General features: G+C 45.5%; 1 protein-coding gene across 3 annotated transcripts in view; it reads left to right on the top strand.

The window, feature by feature from the left end:
- Zfat (zinc finger and AT-hook domain containing) overlaps positions 1–19,922 on the top strand; it is a 183,701-nt gene that overhangs the window by 40,652 nt on the left and 123,127 nt on the right. For all 3 annotated transcript variants that reach the window (XM_021182879.3, XM_029469960.2, XM_029469961.2), the window contains exon 3: positions 6,743–6,994. In XM_021182879.3, coding sequence (XP_021038538.1) covers positions 6,743–6,994 — 252 coding nt within the window. The remainder of the gene's footprint in view (positions 1–6,742; positions 6,995–19,922) is intronic.

The following is a 19,922-nucleotide window of genomic DNA, read 5'->3' on the forward strand; positions in this document are numbered from 1 at the left end:
TAAATGAAAAAGAAAGAAAGAAAGAAAGAAAGAAAGAAAGAAAGAAAGAAAGAAAGAAAGAAAGAAAGAAAGAAACAAAGAAAGAAAGAAAGAAAGACAGACAGACAGACAGGAAGGAAGGAAGGAAGGAAGGAAGGAAAGAAGGAAGAAAGAAAAGGAAAGAAAAAGGAACATGACTGGTCCCAGGTTTCAGCAATAAATGAATGAAAACAATAAATAAACAGGGAAGGACATGACTGCTGCTAGGTGTGGTGGAGGAGGTTTTTTATAGATAAAAGGGATACAGCAGCCAGAGGCAGACTGTCTGGGAGAGTCCAGAGTAGTCATGCCCCCGAGCCTTGTGAGGAGAAGGGAAAGGGAGAGAGGGGAACCAGGTACAAAAGGCAGGAGACCCAAAAGTACAAAGACAGCAGGTAACCAAAATGGTTGGATTGTATAGGGAATAACATTCTAGCCCCTGGCCTGAAAAAGTTTAGGGTAGGGGGTAGGGTATATCAGCCAGGAGGACCCTGCAAAAAACAGCTAGGGTCTAAAGGATGCTGGGGGAATCTGATGGCTAGTGCCTGCTTTGATATGTTAATTAGGCACCTTAGCCATTTGTCCCAGCTTTGAAACCTGTTTAATGTTGTCTCTTCTGGACATTTGTTACAGATAAAGCCATTATCAATGATGTATGAGCATATTGCTCTGACATTGTTATGAAGTTCACTGACTAAGTCATTTCTGTTCAAACCCTACCTCTGCTGTTGCCTAGCCTTGTGACTTTGGGTCATGCTAACTAATCTTTGTAAGTCTCAATGTGTTTTTTTTGTTTGTTTTGTTTTTTAACCTATAAATATATTTATTTTGCTTTATATGTGTGTATGTGTCTGTGTTTATGTGTGTGTATGTGTGTGTGTGCCTGCATGTATATCTGTGCATCACATGTGTGCTGGTACCAACAGAAACCAGAAAAGGACATCACATTCCATAGAACTAGAGTCACAAGTTGTTGTGAGCTACCCGATGTGGGTGCTAGGAAACACACTTGCATTTTCTGTAAGAAGTTGCAAATATTCTTAACGACCGAGCCATCTGTCTACCCTGTCTCTGTTTTCTTGACTGTGTAATTGGGATAGTGCTGCTGAGGTCCCATCCCTGGGGAGTAAATGAAGGAGAGCCTGTGCAGGGCTCTGCACGGTGCCTGTGGTGTATGTACAGCAGCATGAGTCACCATGACTGTCCTTTCCACAGTATGATGAAGCGGCAGGGGGGAAACAGCTTTGGCCTTTGCCTTCTGATGCCTTAGCTGTGAGGTCGAACAGGACACAGTCTCTTCCCACAGAGGAGTATGGCATTGTGCAGAAACCTGAAAGCCTCCTTCTCTCCAGGTTCTGATAAATAATTCATTGTCTCCCCTATTGCTTCCTAGGCTTTGGAAATAAATGTCAGGGAGATTGACTGTCAGGGCTCCCGCAATGCTAGTCTTTCCAGATTTTCCAGTATCTGGAGCTATAGTGACTAGAGACCAAGCTGCCATATAAGAGCACTGGGTGGCCATGATAAAGTCAGTGTGACCTTAATTTCACTTTGCTTTCTTGGGGTGTGAGCTATTTTAAAAGACAAAATCAAGGAAGTACATCCATTGAGTCAGAGTGAACAGGGATGCAGGCACATCTAGGAGCTATGTTATTTAATGATAGACTGGTTGGAAAGGTAGTTGATTGTTTTTTGTTAATTTGAGATAGGGTTTCCTTGTGTAGTCTTGGCTGTCCTAGAACTAGCTCTACAGACCAGCTTGGCCTCAGACACACAGAGATCTACGTGCTGACTGCTGGGGTTAAAGGCAGTGCCAACTCTGCCTGTAGTACTTTCTTAAGTAGGATACTGCCACTCAGAATGCTCTGGCTATAGGGAAATAACATAGAGTTGCCATCCTGACAGCCATTCTTGAGTACACTGCCTACTGTTACAGTGGCCACATCTATAACAGGGCTCTGTACAGCGGAAACTGATCTGCGTGCTTAGAAACTTGAGGTGGAAGGATTGGATCCAGGACTGCTCAACTGAAAGGAATTTTCTCTGTACTATACACTGGGTCCATCCAGATGTTTACAGCTGACTATCATTAGTCAGCTCTGAGGTGCTTCAGCAGTAAGGTCTTTGGTAGAGAATAAAGACACCCGCTTTCCAGCGCTACATGTCCAGCAAATGGTTCTGGAAAAAGTGCCCGAGGATCTCTGGGTCTTTGGTTTGTTTCCTACTGAGTGAATTATGTTTGGTGTACACATCTCACAAAGTTTTTTTGTTTTTGTTTTTTAAACAATAAAATGAGAGACTAGCGGAGAGTCTCATAAACTTGAGTGATGTACAAAAAAAGGCCTATATTATTATTATTTTTTTTATTTTATTGGGCTGTTTTGTTTTGAAAACTTCCCCTTGATTATTTGTTTCTTTGCTAGGACTTTTGGCCTTGGATCTGCAAGGGTGATTTTTTTTTTTTTTTTTTTTTTGATAAAGAACGTTGAAGTCATGGGCTCAGATACACAATGGCTCTGGCCACTTCTTTTGTTGGAGACTTAAAAACACAAGGTACAGCTCATTCTCCAAAAGCCTCTCTGGCTATTGTCACCTGGTGATCCTTTTGCTTCTTGCCTGCTGACACCTCTCCACTTCTGTTTTAAGAACCAGCAAGACCCAGGAATTAAAAGGCAGCTCAAGCTTCAGGGTTTATAGGAGGAGGAGGAGAGGAAAAGGACGTAGGGAACTGTAGTTGAGACCACATTCAATGTACTAGTGGGTGTGACAGTCTAGTGAGTTCATGGCTGGTCCTGCCTCACTAGCTGTGGGCAGCATCCAAGAGAAGGTGTTAAGATTTGGATGGGACCACCTTCTAGGATGTGCATTAGGGTCTGATCTGCAGGGAAAGAAGTGGACTTGGTGCGGGGGCCGGGTGGGAAGACAGGGATATATATGCATGTTCATCAAACTCTGAGCAACTGCACTGGACACTGTAAGGGGAAGCAGAGGACAGAGTGGGCCCCCCACCCCCACCCTGTGAGTGCGTGAATGGATGCAGGCATGTGTGTTTGTGTGTATGTGCATGCACACCTGTGTGTGTGTGTGTTGTGTGCGAAAGGGCCAAGAGAAAGCCCAGCATTGTGTTACCTATTCTAGAGAGACATGACCAATATCTGTGTACCCAGAATAGAATAATGACATACCAGAGACATCGTTTCATCCAGGTCTATGTTGGTGAACCAGTGAGTTTCCTGGGCTTACTTATAGGAGCACAGAGGAGGGGTTACTTACAGGGGCAAGCATGACCTAAAAACAGCTGCTTTACCAACTTGTCACACTTTGCATGGGTGACAGCCTTCCTACAATTGCATAGATTGAGCCTACCCTTCCTTTAGTCTGCTGCCTTCCATGTACCCTAGTACCTCCTGAGATTTGTGTAGGGTGGAGTGGGCCAGAATCTTTTTTTTTTTTTTTTTTTTTTGGTTTTTGAGACAGGGTTTCTCTGTGTAGCCCTGGCTGTCCTGGCACTCACTTTGTAGACCAGGCTGGCCTCGAACTCAGAAATCCGCCTGCCTCTGCCTCCCGAGTGCTGGGATTAAAGGCGTGCGCCACCACGCCCGGCTTGGCCAGAATCTTAAGAGAGGGTTAATAGCCCTGCCCAGCCTCCCTTCTTTTAGGGATGGTGACAGCCTCAATCTTAGGAGGGTCTGTAACTATTCATAGCTGCTCCACGTCTGAGAAGACAAAGGGATACATCATACCTGGTGAACAGTGTTCCCCAGTACCTTGTCTGAGGATTGTGGGGCAGATTTGTTCAGAATAATGGACTGTTCCAGAGCTAGGAGGTGATATGGAGACAAAGGCCAGGGGCAGGAAAAACCTGGAGCACAAGGCTAAAACAGAAATGAGTGGACAGAGTCACTAAGGACAAATGACCAGAGCTCAGTGACAGACTGTGGCAAGGGATTCGGGGGGAGCAGAGGAGGAACCCAGCCAGGTCTGTTCTGATGCTTTGACTTGAGGCTGCGTGCTTTTCTTCCCAGCTCCAGAATTCACAGCTCTTCATGAAAATGTGGGTAGTTGACAGCAGCAACTTGTTTTCAGAACTTAAATTATTCCAAGCTCATTTATGAATATTTCATTTTTAGCTAACTAATTGGTTTCGAGGATCTGAATTATGGATGGAGAGGACGGAAGATTAGTTTTGTCGCTGTTGTGTGTTGGAAGCTTTCAGGGCTGATTTTATTTCTTCCTTAAGCACCAGATTCCACACTGCTCATTAGTTCTGTTCATCTGGCTTTGTGGGTTCAGGACACTGGCTGAGGTGCTAAGGGTCGTAAGGCATAATCAGGAGGAGACTCTGCCTGCACAGAGCACCCAGTATACTGGCAAAGAGACTCACAGTTTGCCCTATTGCTCCTTGTGCTGTGCACCCACTGTGTGTCACCAGCACATACCAGCCCAGCGCAGAAGTGCCTGGAAATCCCTGGTCAAAGCATGGGGTTTACACCGAGTCTACTAGTCCTGCAGGTGAGGGCATAGCTCTCCATAAGACACCAGCCCCAGTTGAGCCTCTGAATGGCTAGCTGCAGTTTGGTGGACTGTTGTGACCTTCCTCAGGTTTTACTTGCTAGAGAAACTTACTGAGTACAGTAAGAGCCTCCATGTGGGATTGTGGAGGAGACTAGGATGGCTCACAGTGGAGCTTTGGGTTTCTCACCCAGGGCCAGGCTCATCACCTCCTCCCGTCCTTGGTGCCCGATGAGGTCAAGACGCACTCGAGAAGTCCCTCTAGCTTTCAGTGCATCCAGCCTCTACTTCAGTCTGGAAGACAATACTGCTCTTGTGTGACCTCTACCCTCCTGGGATTTCCAAGCCCTTTCCCTCCCGTCCATCTGGATGTCAGAGCTGCTGGGTCATGTTGCAAAGTCCCCTTCACATAGCACCTAAGTCAAAGCTTTCAGGCAGTCATAGACATACCTATCAGGAAGGATGTAAGACCTTTATGTCACCCAGGGCAAAGGCCATACCTCTCCATGGGTGAAATTTGTCTTGACTACATAGTTACATGCTCGGAACATTCAGAGAGCAGCTTCTGTCTGCACAACAGGGCTTTGCTAGCCATGGGGTTAGGGCTGGGCCACAGACTTCAGTGTCATGTGCAGCTAAGCTGGTGGGTGTGAGGTGGGTCTTTTATAGATTCTGCTAATGCTGCTTCTTGGATGTTAATTGCTGTTCCTTCAGGTTGCACAGGCTGCTGTAAAGAATAATAATAAGAAGTTTGCAAGACATTGACATAAAGGCTTTGTTCTTATTCCATTACTGGATTCCTTCCTTGAACCTTCAGTTGCCTGGTCCTTCTCAAACACAGCCTCTGTTCTTGGTGGGAATTAGGGCTGGCAAGGGGACCAAAGGGCTTTAGTATGTTGGCTGCTTTGTCCTGTCTCTTAGTGTGTCTTCATGTCTGTATTCACTGTGTCTTCCCATTTCTATCCACCCAACATGCCTTACATGAGATGGATTGAAGTCTGAAATGGTCCAGACTACCTAGGCTGTAGCCTGGATCCTCAGGCAGTGCTGACCTGCGGTTGGCATTGTATCTCTGCAGAGGCTCTGTCCTACAGGGTGCTCCCTTCCCAGGAAGTTTTCTGTCCCATTCCAGTGTCCAGTGTCCCTGAATGCTTGAGGTGGGTTGCACTGGCTAGAACACCACAGTCATGCAGCTCTGCCCTGCAGATTGCTTCCATCTCCCTCTCTGCTTCGTGGGCTTGGGTGACTCCCTTAATTAAAGGGTTCCACAAGTTGAATAAAGTGGTTGGTGTTTCCCTTTGCAAGCCTCATCTTTATTGAGAGCGGGAAGAGTCCTCATTCCACAACCAAGCCTTCACTTAAGATGGTGCCAAACCCTAGAAGGGTTGTCCAGTGACAGCTCTAGCATTAGGGGTGTCATTAGTCTGAGGTCACACCCCTTCTTGGACTATCTCAGAGTCTTTCCCCAGCATATTTTATCCATAGAACTGTAAGATTCCCAGTTCACATGATTGCATGTGCAGTTCTACCCACTCCCCTGATCCCTGTTTCATTCCACTGTCAATCTGCAGATGAGTTTCTTCTTGATGCGCACGAGTGGATCAGACTGCTTTGTAACATGGCTTGGAACTCACTCTGAAGCAGTTCTGATCATGCTATTTAAAAATCCCCAGGTCACTAGGCAACTTGAAAATTATTTTATTATCTTTCCCCCTATAATTTGTGGCTTTACATTATAATATTTTTTCCTCCTCTTTGCCAGGACAATTTGAGTCTTTGACATAATCAGAATAGTTGTGTAACTCATTAGGAGTGTGTTCCTCTCAGCAGTCCCTGAAACCCTTCTGCAAACAAATCTTGAAGCACATTCTAAGCACTGGATTTAAGTGGAAGCAGGGATTAATAAGAGACAGGATTTGTGTACTTCCAGCCACAATATGAACTTGTACCCCTTTCAGCTTTATTGAAGGAGTACATGCAAAGGTTTTGTCCAGTTGATAGTCTTGAAGCAGGATATTGCAAAATCAATTACCATTAGTAGATAGATACATCGACATTAACATTAAAGATGCTTGCAGCTGGTAATTTGGGGAACTGCTTCAGACCTCTTATTTTAATAAAACACATGACCATTCCTACACAAAGAAGCTAAGTGACTGTCCTGCTTTGTCCCCTCATGTGACTGCCTCCTGCCCTGTTGTTTCTTTTACAGAGTTTTTGGTTATGAAGAGAAAGAGAGGGAGGCCTAAGGGTTCCACAAAGAAGCCCAGCACTGAAGAGGAGGTGGTAGAAAACCTCGTGAGCCCCAGTGAGGACGGTCCCCTGGCTCCAGAGGAAGGGAGCAGACTGGCCCCTAGCAGCTTGGAGTGTAGCAAGTGCTGCCGGAAGTTCTCCAACACACGCCAGCTGCGCAAGCACATCTGCATCATTGTGCTGAATCTGGGTGAGGAGGATGGAGATGCAGGTTAGTGCTGCATGTCAGGTTTTTATCAAGAGCGGTGACAGCTAATACCTGCTTTCAGGCTTGTTGCTTGGGAGTGCTGTGTGCTTGATCAGGTCTCTCCTTCTGGTTCAGTGGCTTCTTACTGAGCTTAGAAGAGTCCTTGAGGTGAAGATGTTATGCAGTAGGTCAGACCCATGGCATGCTGGTCAGGGGAGGAGATGTGGGGATTATAGCAGTGGTAAAACTCTTGTCTCTACCTTGGTGAGTTCATGTGTTGGGAGAATGGGGAGCTTGAAGCAAAGTGTGGACTGGCAGAAGGCGGTCATCAAGAACATTCATTCTAATGTGAACACAGTGGACCTGGACAATCCTGAGTGTGAGGAAAGGTGATATCTCAGTGGAAAGATAGAGCATAGAGAAGCATGCTGATCAGTCACTGATGACTGAAGACTAGACTGCCTGACCGTGCTGGCTGTTCTTGAAGATAAAACAGCATGGACTTCCTTTGGCTATGTTCCTGGCTAGATTTCAACTCTGCAGCAAATAAAGTGGGGCTGAGAGTGGCCCCAAGCATGACATGGAGTGGGTATACCATGGCACATTTGCAGTAGGTCAGACCCACTGCAGAGGAAGGAGTTGCAGAGCTACACCAAGGGCACCTGCTGTGGGCCTGGGGTTGTTTGATGCTTGAACTCTTTTCTGTCTTCAAGGTGGGCTGTGCTGTGCAAAGTGTGCTATGGGGAGGCCCAGCATGTGTCATGTTTGACTCTGCTCCAGCTTTGCTATCCTGCTGTAGCTTCAGTTTCGTCATCGATAACACAGGAATAAAAACTGTTCTTTCGTGTGAGTGCTTTGAGTATTAAAAGAGACAGGACTTCTGTGGAGCTTAGCATAGCAATTGCCGTGTCAGAAGACCCAGTGTACATTAGTGCTGTTAGCTGTTCTTTCCACCTCGTTATAACACGTTTGTCCTTCTATGTTCTGAGGACAGCACACTTCGACACTGAAGAGGGAAGACATCTGCTTTTGTCTGTTAGGTAACAAGAGGACCTGGCCTTTGACCCCAGGCCACTCTCTTGAATCGCTGTAAATTTTTTGTACTGTAAATGTCTCCCCCACTGATGTAGTAAGATGCTTGGTATGCAAAAATCTCAGCACAGATTGGATGAATTATTAAATAATTCATCAATTTATACTAACAGGTGTCCAGGTGGGTGGCCGAGGCTCATTGCCTGCACCTGTGGCAGCTGATTAAAACATCTTTCCAATTCCCTGAAGAGCTCCCAAGATGATCCTGTGGCTCTTGCCACTTTGTGTTCTAACAGAACCCTGACACAGCAGTGGACTGGCTGCTGTCCCTCAGTGTGAGATGTCAGTGTGTATGTGTGTGTTTGGGGGATGGAGGGGGCGTCTGTATCTTGACTTGGAACCTAAATTCATTTGGAAGGTTTTAGGGAGAAGTTGCTTAGGATAAGGTCATACCACCTCTGAAGCTGAAACTTAGCCCTGGCTCTGTAATTCACTGATGTGAGTTTTGGGCATTGCTGTTCTCTCTCTGTGTCTCTTCTCCATCTCCCCGGTGGCTTATCTTTTTTACATACTACATGCAGACACATACATATGCATGAACACCTACAGCTCCTCTCTTCTTTTCTGCACCCTACCTAATGCTTGTTGCGCCTTCAGCAGCTCTGGCCAAGGCAGCCTTTCTGGTTTCTGCTGGTCCTTCGAGAACTAGTTCTCTGCTGTGAGTGCCGGTGGCCATGGCTCCCCAACTTTGTCCTGCCATGCCCCCAACTTTTCTGAAGATGCTTGGGATCAGGGCTTTCAGTCTTTTGCCATACTGAGTTCTCCTTTCTGCCTCCCAGACCTAGGTCTGATTTTGGGGCACAGTAATAAGTCCTTATATAGCTGGCCTAGAACATATCTCTCTTTTGACACCTTGTTATGTGGTTCTGTGGCATCATCTTCAGTCCCCATATTCCAGTGTTGAGAGAAGCCAGGGCACAGTCAGTGACAACTTGTGTTACTATTTTTCTTGTGGATTATAAACAACTTAGTACAATGTCTTTATGTATGTGTCTGTGCATGTGTTTAAATTCTTGACGGTAGGTCTGCCTAGTCAGAAAATACGTTAGTACATTTCTCCATAGAAAACTCATACCAACTTATGGCCGGTAAAGGTCTAGGAACAGCATTGGATGTTTTAACTTTTGGTGTGTGTGTGTGTGTGTGTGTGTGTGTTCATGTGTATAGGCATGGGAAGGTGAAGAGATCCTCAGTTATTGACCTTCAGTTTCTGTCAACTAGCCAGGATCTCTCAGTGGCTTTGAGCTCTGTATTAGCCAAGCTACTCTAGAATCACAGACCTTATGGAATGATTTTACAGTGGCTACCCGTGAACAGAAAGTCCAAGAATCTGGTAGTTGCTTAGTCCCACTAGGCTGGGTGTTTCAGCTGGTCTGCTGTATACACTGGAATTCTGAAGTAGATGCCAGTGCCAGTGAAGAAATGAATGTGCTAGCCAGGTGAGGGAAGGCAGGCAAAGATCGACAACTTCCTTCTTCCATGCCCTTATATAGGCTTCCAGCAGAGGGTGTGGTCCAGATTAAAGGCATGTTTTCCTACTTCAAGATTCAGGTCAAAGGCTTATGTCTTTCTACCTTAAAGATCAGGGATAGAAGTAGATTTATCCACTTCAGACCAAGTAGAAAATCTCTCACAGGCCTGCCCTCCATTTCTGAATTATAGTTTATTCCAGATATAGTCAAGCTGGCAACCAAGAGTAGACATCACAAGCTCGCTTTGTTGGCTATGCTGCCTGGCCAGAGAAGCCCAGGCTCTGCCTGTCTTTGCCGTCCAGTACTGACATTCTTAGAGTGTGCTGCCTTGCTTGTGTTTTGAAAAAGCTTCTTACTGTGGAGTCTGGGGTGAACACTGATCCTCGTTCCTGCAAGGTAAGCACGTTACTGACTGCACCAGCTCCCTCGTCCTGCGGTTTCCTTTTCACAACACAGGAAATCCCGAGAAGGCAAATATAACTGAATCTACGAGTACATGTAATGTGCCTGTGACACTGCCCAGGAGGAAAGACCTTACTCCACCCTTGGCCCAATACATCTTGTCAGGACTCTTCTGAGATCTTGCAGTATACAGTCTAGCAGATACACTTTTAAAGTTTTAAAAATTTTATTCCTGTTTATATGTGACTGTGTACCTGTTTGTGTGTGTGTGTGTGTGTGTATCCCTGTGTCTGTGAATACTTGCCACGTGTATGTGGGTGCCCATTGGAGACAGAAGAGGTCATGGGATCTTCTGCAGCTGGGGTGATAGGTAGTTGTGAGCTGTCCCACATGGGCCCTGGGAACTGATGTCGTGTTCTGGAAGAAGTGTATGCTTGTAACCGCTGAGCCATATCTTTACAATTTTTTATTGTTTTGAGAATTTCATACATGAGTATATGATATTTGCATCATTTTCACACTTCCTTCTCTCTTCTTCAACTCTTCCCTCACCTCTGTCTTGGGGCTCATGCCCTCATCTTGTATAATTATTATTGTTACATACATGTACACGTGGTGTTTGTGTTTGTGTGTGTGTGTGTGCCATCTATCAAGTTCATTTAGTGTTTATATATATATATATATATATATGTGTGTGTGTGTGTATATATATGTGTGTGTGTGTATACATATGTATATATATATATATATATATATATATATATACACACACACACACACACACACACACACATATACGTATATATAGGTTTAGGGCTGACCACTTGAGACTGGATAAGCTATTTGGAGGTCTCTGGAGAAAGTTGATTTTCCCCCTCTAAATGTTTCCTAACTGCCTATAGCTCTTCACTTAGGAGTGAGGCTTGGAACATTTCCACCATCCTCTTGGCTCGTCAACTTGTATGGTAATTATGAATGTTGTTTTAGGCAACCATAGTTTTGAGATTTCACAGGTGCAGCATGTCTATCATGTCTAAAAGATACTGCTTGCAGCAGGCATCCTGGTCCTTTGCCTCTTCCCACCCCTTATTTTCTCCCCATCTTCTATAGTTGTACTGTAGATATGTAACTGAGGGTGAGCACCTCAAGGTCACTTGTTCTCTGCATTTTTGATCAGTTGTACATCTCAATAGCAGCCTCCAACTGCTGCAAAATGAAGCTTCTCTGATGAGGGGTGAGAACTACACTTACCTGTGGATATAAAAGCAAGTGTTTAGAATATAGCAAGAAGATATATTGATTTAGGGACATGGTCGTAGTTGTTTCTCCTTTAGGGTCTGTGAGCTCTCAAGCCAGGGATAAGTAGCCAGGTATACAGTATCAGGCATTCCCTCTTATCGAATGGCCTTAAGTCCAATCCATTTGCCTACAAAATTAATGATGGTTGGTTTTTAATAGCTGAATACTATTCCATTGTGTAGATGTATCATATTTTAAAAATCTGTTCTTCAGTTGAGGGGTATCTAGATTGTCTCCACTTTCTGGATATTATGAATAAGACTGCTATGAACATACTGGAGCACATATCCTTGTGGGATGGTGAGACATCTTTTGGGTATATGTTCAGGAGTGGTATAGCTGGGTTTTGAGGTAGAACTATTTCCAGTTTTCTGAGAAACTGCCAAGTTGATTTCGAATGTGGTTGTACTAGTTTGTACTTCTATCAGCAATGGAGGAGTGTTCCCCTTGTTCCACATCCTCTACACCATCTGCTATTACTTGAGTGTTTGATCTTAGCCATTCCGACAGGTGTAAGATGGAATCTCAGAGTTGTTTTGGTTTGTATTTCCCTGATAACTAAATTTTGAACATTTATTTAAGTGTTTCTCGGCCACCTGAGATTCCTCTGTTGACAATTCTGTTTAGCTTTGTACCCCATTTTTAACTTGGGTTATTTTGGTTGTTGTTGTCTCAAGTTCTTTATAAATTTTGGATATTAGCTCTCTGTCAGTTGTAGGGTTTGTGAAAATCCTTTCCCAATCTGTAGGCTGCCATTTTGTCCTATTGATAGTGTTCTGTCCTGTGTGTGCGTGTGTGTGTGTGGAGAAGTATGTTAAGTAAGCTTATAAAACAGTATGTCCCCAGGTATACATTTCAAAACTGTATTTTTTTCACTATCAAACAATCTGTTTCCTAGAACCTCTTCTATTGCCAGGGTAATTCTCAGTGTTCTGTGAGTGTCTCATTTAGTTGTCAACCTCAAGAGAAAGACATAGTAGGTGGTGTGCCGTAGGGGAGAAGATTGCTCAGTGTGATGATAGTCCTGAGTGGCCTGAGCGAGCTATGCAGACAGGGTGGCCTTCAGTTCAAAGAGAGCTGTTTTTTGTAAGCCTCTGGACTGGTGGAATTAAAGGAATGTGTCACTACTTCCATCTTGAAAAATATTGACACAGCCTGTATATGCTACTTGTGACTGTTTTGCTAGGTGTCCCAACCCCAAACAATCAGCAAATGTCAACTGTTGTCATTTTTAAAAGCCATATGACATTTTTGCATAGTTCTATAGTTCCGGGGCATTAGTACTGTTTTTGTTTGTTTGTTTGTTTTTGTTTCTTTGTTTGTTTTTGAGACAGGGTTTCTCTGTATAGCCTTGCCTGTCCTGGAACTCACTTTGTAGACCAGGCTGACCTCGAACTCAGAAGTCTGCCTGCCTCTGCCTCCCAAGTGCTGGGATTAAAGGCGTGCGCCACCACCGCCAGGCTAGTACTGTTTTAATGTAGTATTTAACATGCAGTTTTATCATTTGTCTTTGCATGTTATTTTGACTTAGGTACAGGCCTCATCACATGGTTTGGGGGTGAAGAAGGACTGCTTTACATTTCAGCACATGTGGGTGTTGTCAGAGAGACCTGGGACCTCAGGTTCCTGCTCCCTTCCAGCTGAGACTGTGTCCGCCTTGCCTTTGTCCTCTTGGCCTCCACTGAGTCAGGAGTTATCCTGCTGTTCTCATGCAAAGCAGGCTTTAAAACTTTAAATCTGTGGCCACTCATCAGGAATGGATTCTCTATGTACATGGCTAGGTTATTGGCTATTTATGTTCATAGATGGCTGGGGTAGTCCTCATTCATACAATTAACTCACTGTGCATCTGGACTGTCCTAGGTACTTAAATTATTCCCCACAGTTTATCATTTATTCTCTAATGTCTTTTGCATTTCTTTTCTTTTCCACTCTTTTTTATACTAGCGTAGACAACTGTCATCATGTCCTCCAATGATGAAAATATACTTCTGTGTATTTTTGTTTCTGGTGTGCTTTCATTCAGTCTACATATTTTAAAGTTATACTTTGGAAATTGTATTTCTCCATAACTTGAGAAGTAAGGACACACACACACACACACACACACACACACACACAAAACCAATACATTAATGTAAAGAAATTTTTAATAAATATTATTTAGTTAACAAAATATTTAAAAATATAAGGTCTACAGAGAAGATAGGGTCTTGCAATTCAAAGTCTAAAACCCCCTTAAAATTAAACATTGTGCTTTGGAGTTGCAAAGACAGTGCAAAACGGCCTCATGTCCCCACCCCTTCACACAAAGCTAAGGAGTATCAAGATTCTCAGTGTGCCCCGTGGTTCAGGTCACTTGTTGCCCGTATAGGTTTGTCAGCCATATTGCCAGCAGGTGGCAGAGTTGCCCTGTTCCCTCAAAGCTCACCTGTTGCTGCTCTTTTACCCACATTGGTCTCCTAACACTCGTCCACTGATCTAGACTCCAAATCTGTGATTTTGTCATTTTGAGAATGCTGTGTAAATCGAACAACACAGTATGTGATTCTGTAAGATTGGTTAATAAAGAACTGGGCATTTAAGCTCCTTTTCTAATTTAGTCCCTGAGGAATTTAAGTCTAGCCAAGGTGTTTATCCAGTGTCCCTGTTGGGGGTAGGTGAGAAGCAAGATCTGCTCTTTCAGGCTGTGTCCTGAGCTACCACATTCCTGCCTTAGAAATCACTGTTATCTCTGCCTTAGGGGGACAGAGCACACTCCTTCCCCATGCCTCTGGCAGGGAGGGTTTCCTGTACGTTAGTAAGAAATCAGAGTTCCTCTGCAAGCTTCCTACTGTTGGCAGTACATTCTGTGATAATTAGGCAGTGACTGTAGCAAGGCAGGCAGGCACCGTCCTCCTCACAGAATTATCAGTGTACACAGTAATAAGCCCCGTGGAAAACATCCTCATCCTTCACTGATCCCGGTGGCCTAAAAGGACTTCAATTTCACAGATACCTAACGGGAAGGTAGAGCCTCATTGTTTTCCCCATCTCTGGTCTGGGTGGATACCCCTCAAGTCTGTAGAAGTGCCCTTATGCCCAGCTGCCTCGGGCTGAGCTCAATATACTGCACGGTGCTCCCTAGGCTACCAAGCACAACATTACAATGGGAAAATAGTCACATAATTCTTCCAGCACATGCACTGTAAAGAGCACTTCAGTGACATTTCAGAAATTGACCTTGACTCCAGGCTTGTTAAAACAATTAGATGAAAGCAAAATAAGTGTTTTCTCTCTCTCCTCTGAACCCTGGCAAGTTAAAATAACATTTAGAATATTCAACATTTATTTATTTTATTCTGCATTTCAATAGTAAGAGGAACTGGGAAAAGAGTTTTTTTCCCCTGTTGTTATGAGGAACAGCTGGTGTTTTTGAAAAACATTTTTCAGCCTGCAGAAATCAATATGTCAAGCTTGTGAAAGTGGCTTCTGAGCCCCCAAAGTTTCCTATTTCTGGGGTCATTTCCTGAAAAGAGAACTGTGAAACTCCCCACTGCTCTTGTTAAACATTCCTATGGAAGAACACATAGTAGTTTCCAGGTCTTCTTGAAGACACAGTGTGTTCTGGAGTTTTCGACTACTTCCTTCAGCTCTGTGCCTTGTGACACAGTTGCTTGTGACAGTTGCTGGACACTTGATGAGGATAGTTCTGAGCTGCATTTGAGAGTCTGCAGGTGGCATTGGTGTGTGTGTGGCGGCCTCCTGAGTAGCACACATTTCTCCTTGGGAAAGTGAGTGAAGGTTCTGTTTCTTTTTGCTGCCTTTTCGTTGCTTTTTCTTTCTCTCCTAACAACTCAGGGAACATTAGGAAAAGATAGCAGACTAGGACACCCCAAGACTGTCCTCAGCACAAAGGAGATCTGTTTGCCCAGAGGAACAAAGGACAGAGAATAAGAGACAAAGGCAGGAGATGGAAGAAGAGGGAGAAGGGGACAAGACCAGGGGAGAGAAGGAAGGAGTATTTGTCTTAGAGGACAAAGGACTGCCTCTGGATAGAGGAGACTGATGTGGCCCATAGGCAAACGGCAGTTTATAAAGGTAAAAGGGAGACCCTGTGTTAGGATGATGTGTTTAATTTTAACTGTGCATGCTAATTAGGTGAGCCAAAGGGGCTCAGTACTCTGAGAGCTGGACCTTGGTAGTTAGCTTCAGGAGGAAGAAGGGGCCAAAGAAGGGAACAGGCTTTGGGGGCTAGCTTTAGGAATGCAATCTAATAGTTTTTAGTAAGGCAAAGAGAACGAGGGAGAAGGGCAAAGCCTGCAAGAGCCCTGTTTGTCATGTTTGGACTGGCTAGAGTCCCTCCGGGAAGGGACACCAGTAGGCATCCGACTGAGCTCAGCCTTGGGCACCATGTAGTAAGGATGTGTGTTGTGTGTCAGACTTTTTTCTATACAGGCACAACACACACACACCAACTCACCCTAGATAGGGAGACCAAAGTATGGATACCAACAAAGTCCAACTTGGTGAACCAGTAAGTTTTATTCTGGTTACTTATAGGAGCAGAAATGACTCAAAGCCAACTGCACCACCAAAGCCCACCTCATAAAAGTAGAAAATCTGGAGTGCACTGTACATCCTGCAGGCAGCTCAGCAGGTTGGAGAGTCCTTTCCAGGTGGCTCAGGTAGTCTAGACCTCTTTCAGGCAGCTGGCTGGTTTCTGCTGCAGCATGTGGGCTTGACTAAGACTCTTCTGGGTGAACCCTTGTCTTGGCTTGTCTGAGAGTGACTCTCAGCAGTCTTTATTGTTTACTCTGGAAGGGTGGGTATGAGCTATTGAATCTGGATAATTGTAGGGACTTCCTGAAGCAGTTTGAGATGTTTCTTTCTGTCTTAGGGAGCTTCTCTGATGGATGAAATATTTTGATCTGAGAGCTAGCTGCTACATAGTGCTGTGGCCCTGCATGGTTCTTTCCCCTGTGATTCAGTTGCTGCAGCCCTCCTGCCTTCCCACTCTACCTGCCTAGTCTTCTCTAATGCCCTTCTCTTCTGCTCATCACAGAACTGTGCCAGATTCTGCCCATAGGCATAGGGCATGGCTCAGGCCACTCCACCTGAGTGGAGCTCTGTTGACCTGTCCTTTAGCAACTTCTGGATTCTTGACCCTGTGACTGCCCCTGGACCCCTGGTCTTTTGTCATGTCCATGTAGAGGTTATGTTGGCTTTAGACCAGTCACTGTTTGATTCTTCTTCTGGACCTAAGAACCTGGCCAGAGTGTGCGGAGCATAGAGGGCTCTGTGCTTCTTGCTCAAGTATCTCCCATGTCCAACCATCCCCACCACTGATCTGTCTGGCCTGTCTTACCATGGCCTGGGACTGGACTATTTGTCACAGTCCACTTCCTCTTTGCATTTCTTGCTAGGAAGTGTTCCCTAGATTATTTCAGTGTTTGCCTCCTGCAAAGTCTTCTCGGCCCCCTTAGCCAGCTATTTTGTACTTTTCTGACTGTGAGTACAGTGCCTACAGCAGAGGCAGTGCCGGGGAGTGGAAGGGTGTGTGGATACACAGGCTTCTGATTCTTTACACAACCTTCCCATTCATTCTTGGTGTTGTCTGGAGAAGGAGGGAATTGAACATTTAGAGCTGTGAACATGTGGGAAGCTATAGGGTATTTAGGGAAGCTTCCATGGGCCTGGAAGATTAGACTGGGAAGGTTTCCATTTACCTACTTCCAGAGGTGATGGGGTCCTGAACTTCCCACTCTTAGTGCAATTCCACAAATGTAGGTGGAGGGATTAGAAAGCCTGGCACTGCTGTCTTCACGTGCCCACCTAAGCAAGCCACTAGGCAAGGCACTATATGTCTGCTTCCTTCTACCACTGGATGCTGGGGCAAGTGTCTTCTCCTCCCTTGGGTTAAGAAATGGAGGGTCTGCTAGACTAGAGAAATTTCTTAAGTCTGGGTGGAGAGTGCATCTGGAAGTGAAGAGTTGGGTCTCGATCTCTGAGACTCCCACGATCCAGTTCTTGCTATAAGGGTCACAGTCTTTAGGAGGCAGTGTCCTGCACTGTGGATCTTGACTCTTTTGCCTGCCTTTGGAACAAAGGATGCTTGGGCACCTTTTCAAGGATCTAGGATACCCACTAAATCCTGCTCCAGAAGATTTTTGAATCACTACTTTAAGAAGGAAGGATCTGTCCATATCTTGGAGGCAACCGGAAGCTTCGTGCTCTCAGGACTATGCAGTGGAGGCCTGCTGGAACATGACAGAGGCAGCGGCAACAAATCGATGGTCTTGTTGTTGGCTGGTTTCAGGGGGCTGCTTGCTCTATTCCAGTGTGAGAGGCCAGGGCTGGGGTGCCTGTAGTGCTGCTCTTGCCACTGGGCTATACTGAGCCTAGATGCAAGTGTATATAAACTGAGGCTTTCAGCTCCAGATTTATAAATGGAGAACGTAGCCAGCCACTCCAGAGTGTGCTTGAGGAGAAGGTTTTTATTGTAGCTAAGGAGAGTCAAAGGGAGGCGTGGGGGGAGGGGGGAGAGAAGGGGGGGGGAGGGAGAAGAGGAGGAGGAAGGGAGGGAGGGCACTCATGGCAGAGTAGCAGTTATATGGGAATGAGAATCTGGGTGAAGAACAGCAGTGAGCTGGAGAAGTTTAGGGTAGGGGATGGGGGAGCCACAGGTACTTGTGATACTGAGTGAGCCTGAAGGCCAGCATGCACTTTGGTATATTAATGGGACCAAGGACAACCATTTGTCCCTTCTGACAGTGTTGATGAAATGGCTCCTTTGGTAGAAGGGAATGGGGCCCCAGAATGAGGGCCAGTACAATTTCTTTTGGACCTGACACAAGCAACTGTTACTGTAAGCCTTGTCCAAAGAACTGCTCTGTGTCCCTGTGGAAGTCTCTCTGACCTGCGAGGAATAGATGGTCCAGGGTTGGCAGCCCTTCACCAAATTACCTAGGCTTCCAAGATGTTGAGGAAGTCTGTTGTAGCTCAGTGCTAAGTGAGCCTTCGCAGCACACACTTTCTTTGCTCTGTTATGAGCTTATGGTAGATTTTGGGGATCATCCTTGAGTTAGACACATTCAGTCCTTTGGGCAGCTGAGTATCTGGGGAGCAGAACAGGGATACAGATACATGAAATACAATGGAGGAGTGAAGAATATGTGGAGGGCAGAGCCATACTGCCAATGGGGCATCTTAGGGGTTTCCTGCAGGAGTAGTTTGTGGGGTGTGAGTTTCTGCCATCTCTAGCATGCTGTGGGGGTACAGAGGGAGTGTAAAAGGTCTGTAGGCATTTGCTGCTCGATGGTGTGTGCCAAACCTGGAGGTGAAGCAGGAACATGTTTACCCTGAGAGGAGGTCTGGGTGGTACACTCAGTGAGTATACAGTGTTGGGAGGGGCAGCCTACATGGATGCTTCTGCCAGTCCTTGTCTCTTCTTCCTTGAAATCTTTTCATGGGAGCTGTTAGAAGTTAGGCTCACCTGTCTTTTCCTCAGCACAAGAGTGACAGGGAGGTGTGAGAAGGCCGGAGGGAAGAGGGAAGGAATGATGCACACTCAGCAGGTTAGAGAGTTGTTGTGGAGCTGGGAGGTTTCCTAAACTGCTGTACTAGCACAGAGGAACAAATCGGTGGCAGAGGGCCAGAGTATAATCCCTTATCAGTCTGCTACTGTTCTAGGCCTTCCATCAATGTGGCTGATAATGTTTGACTCTCTAGGGCATTCTGAGATTTAATTAGTTCTGGGGCAATTTAGAATAGGTGCTTTAGAACATTAGTGCAGTGCTAATAATTCAGGAATGCACAGAAAGTAATGTCTACAAACCCCGGTGCACCGGTCGGGAAGACATGCTCATGCAGAACATTCAGTGACTTTCTGTGGGGCGTGAAGTAAAATGGGGGTTCACATCCTACTGTGTGTGTGTGTGCAGAACTGGGGACAAGGAGCCCAGTGGTAGAGGAGGGGTGGTAAGCAAAGAGCTGGAAGACAGCACAAAAGGAACACACTGAGGAGGTGCTACAGCTCAGCACTCTTCCGTATCAGTTACCTCAGCACTGTGACAGAGCTCCTGATGGAGCTGAAGGCAGGAAGGGATTTGCTTTCAGTCTGAAAGGTTCAGTCCATTATGGAGTCATGGTGAACTGCTGGCTCACATCTGGGTGGATCAGGATGCCGAGTGATCAGAGCTGCTGCTCAGCCTCTCTTCAATGCAGAATAACTACTACAGTTTCTTTTGTGTGGGTATATGCATGCTTATAGGTAAAGGGGTAAGCAGAATGGGAGCTTTTGAACCTCAGCTATGACCTAGAATCATCAAGGGCTTGCTGTCTGTATCTCTGGTACTTGATGACTAAATGGTGTTCACAAAGCAGAGGTCCTTGCCATAAAGTTCTCACAGTATTGGACACTCGGGAAAGTCTGCAACACTTCCAGCACATATTAGTGATAGTGGGTAGGACATGCTGGAGGTCTGCAAGGGTGGTGTGGAGCTGCCCTGTGGCTGAAGATCTGGTTCTGAAGTGTGGAGATGGAAGTGATATTTGAAGGCTTGAGAAGGTGTGAGAAGCATGGGAGAGGGACATAGGGTTAGTTCAGTTACAGAGGGACCAGCAACCACACAGTAGGTACAAGGATCCCGTGTCTGAACTATATGATTCAGTGGTTAAGATTGATAGAAGGGACCCACTTTAAAGAT

This window comes from Mus caroli, unplaced genomic scaffold (genome assembly GCF_978045245.1).
Source record: "Mus caroli unplaced genomic scaffold, Mus_caroli_1 scaffold_16, whole genome shotgun sequence".
In the NCBI taxonomy this organism is placed as follows: Eukaryota; Metazoa; Chordata; class Mammalia; order Rodentia; family Muridae; genus Mus; species Mus caroli.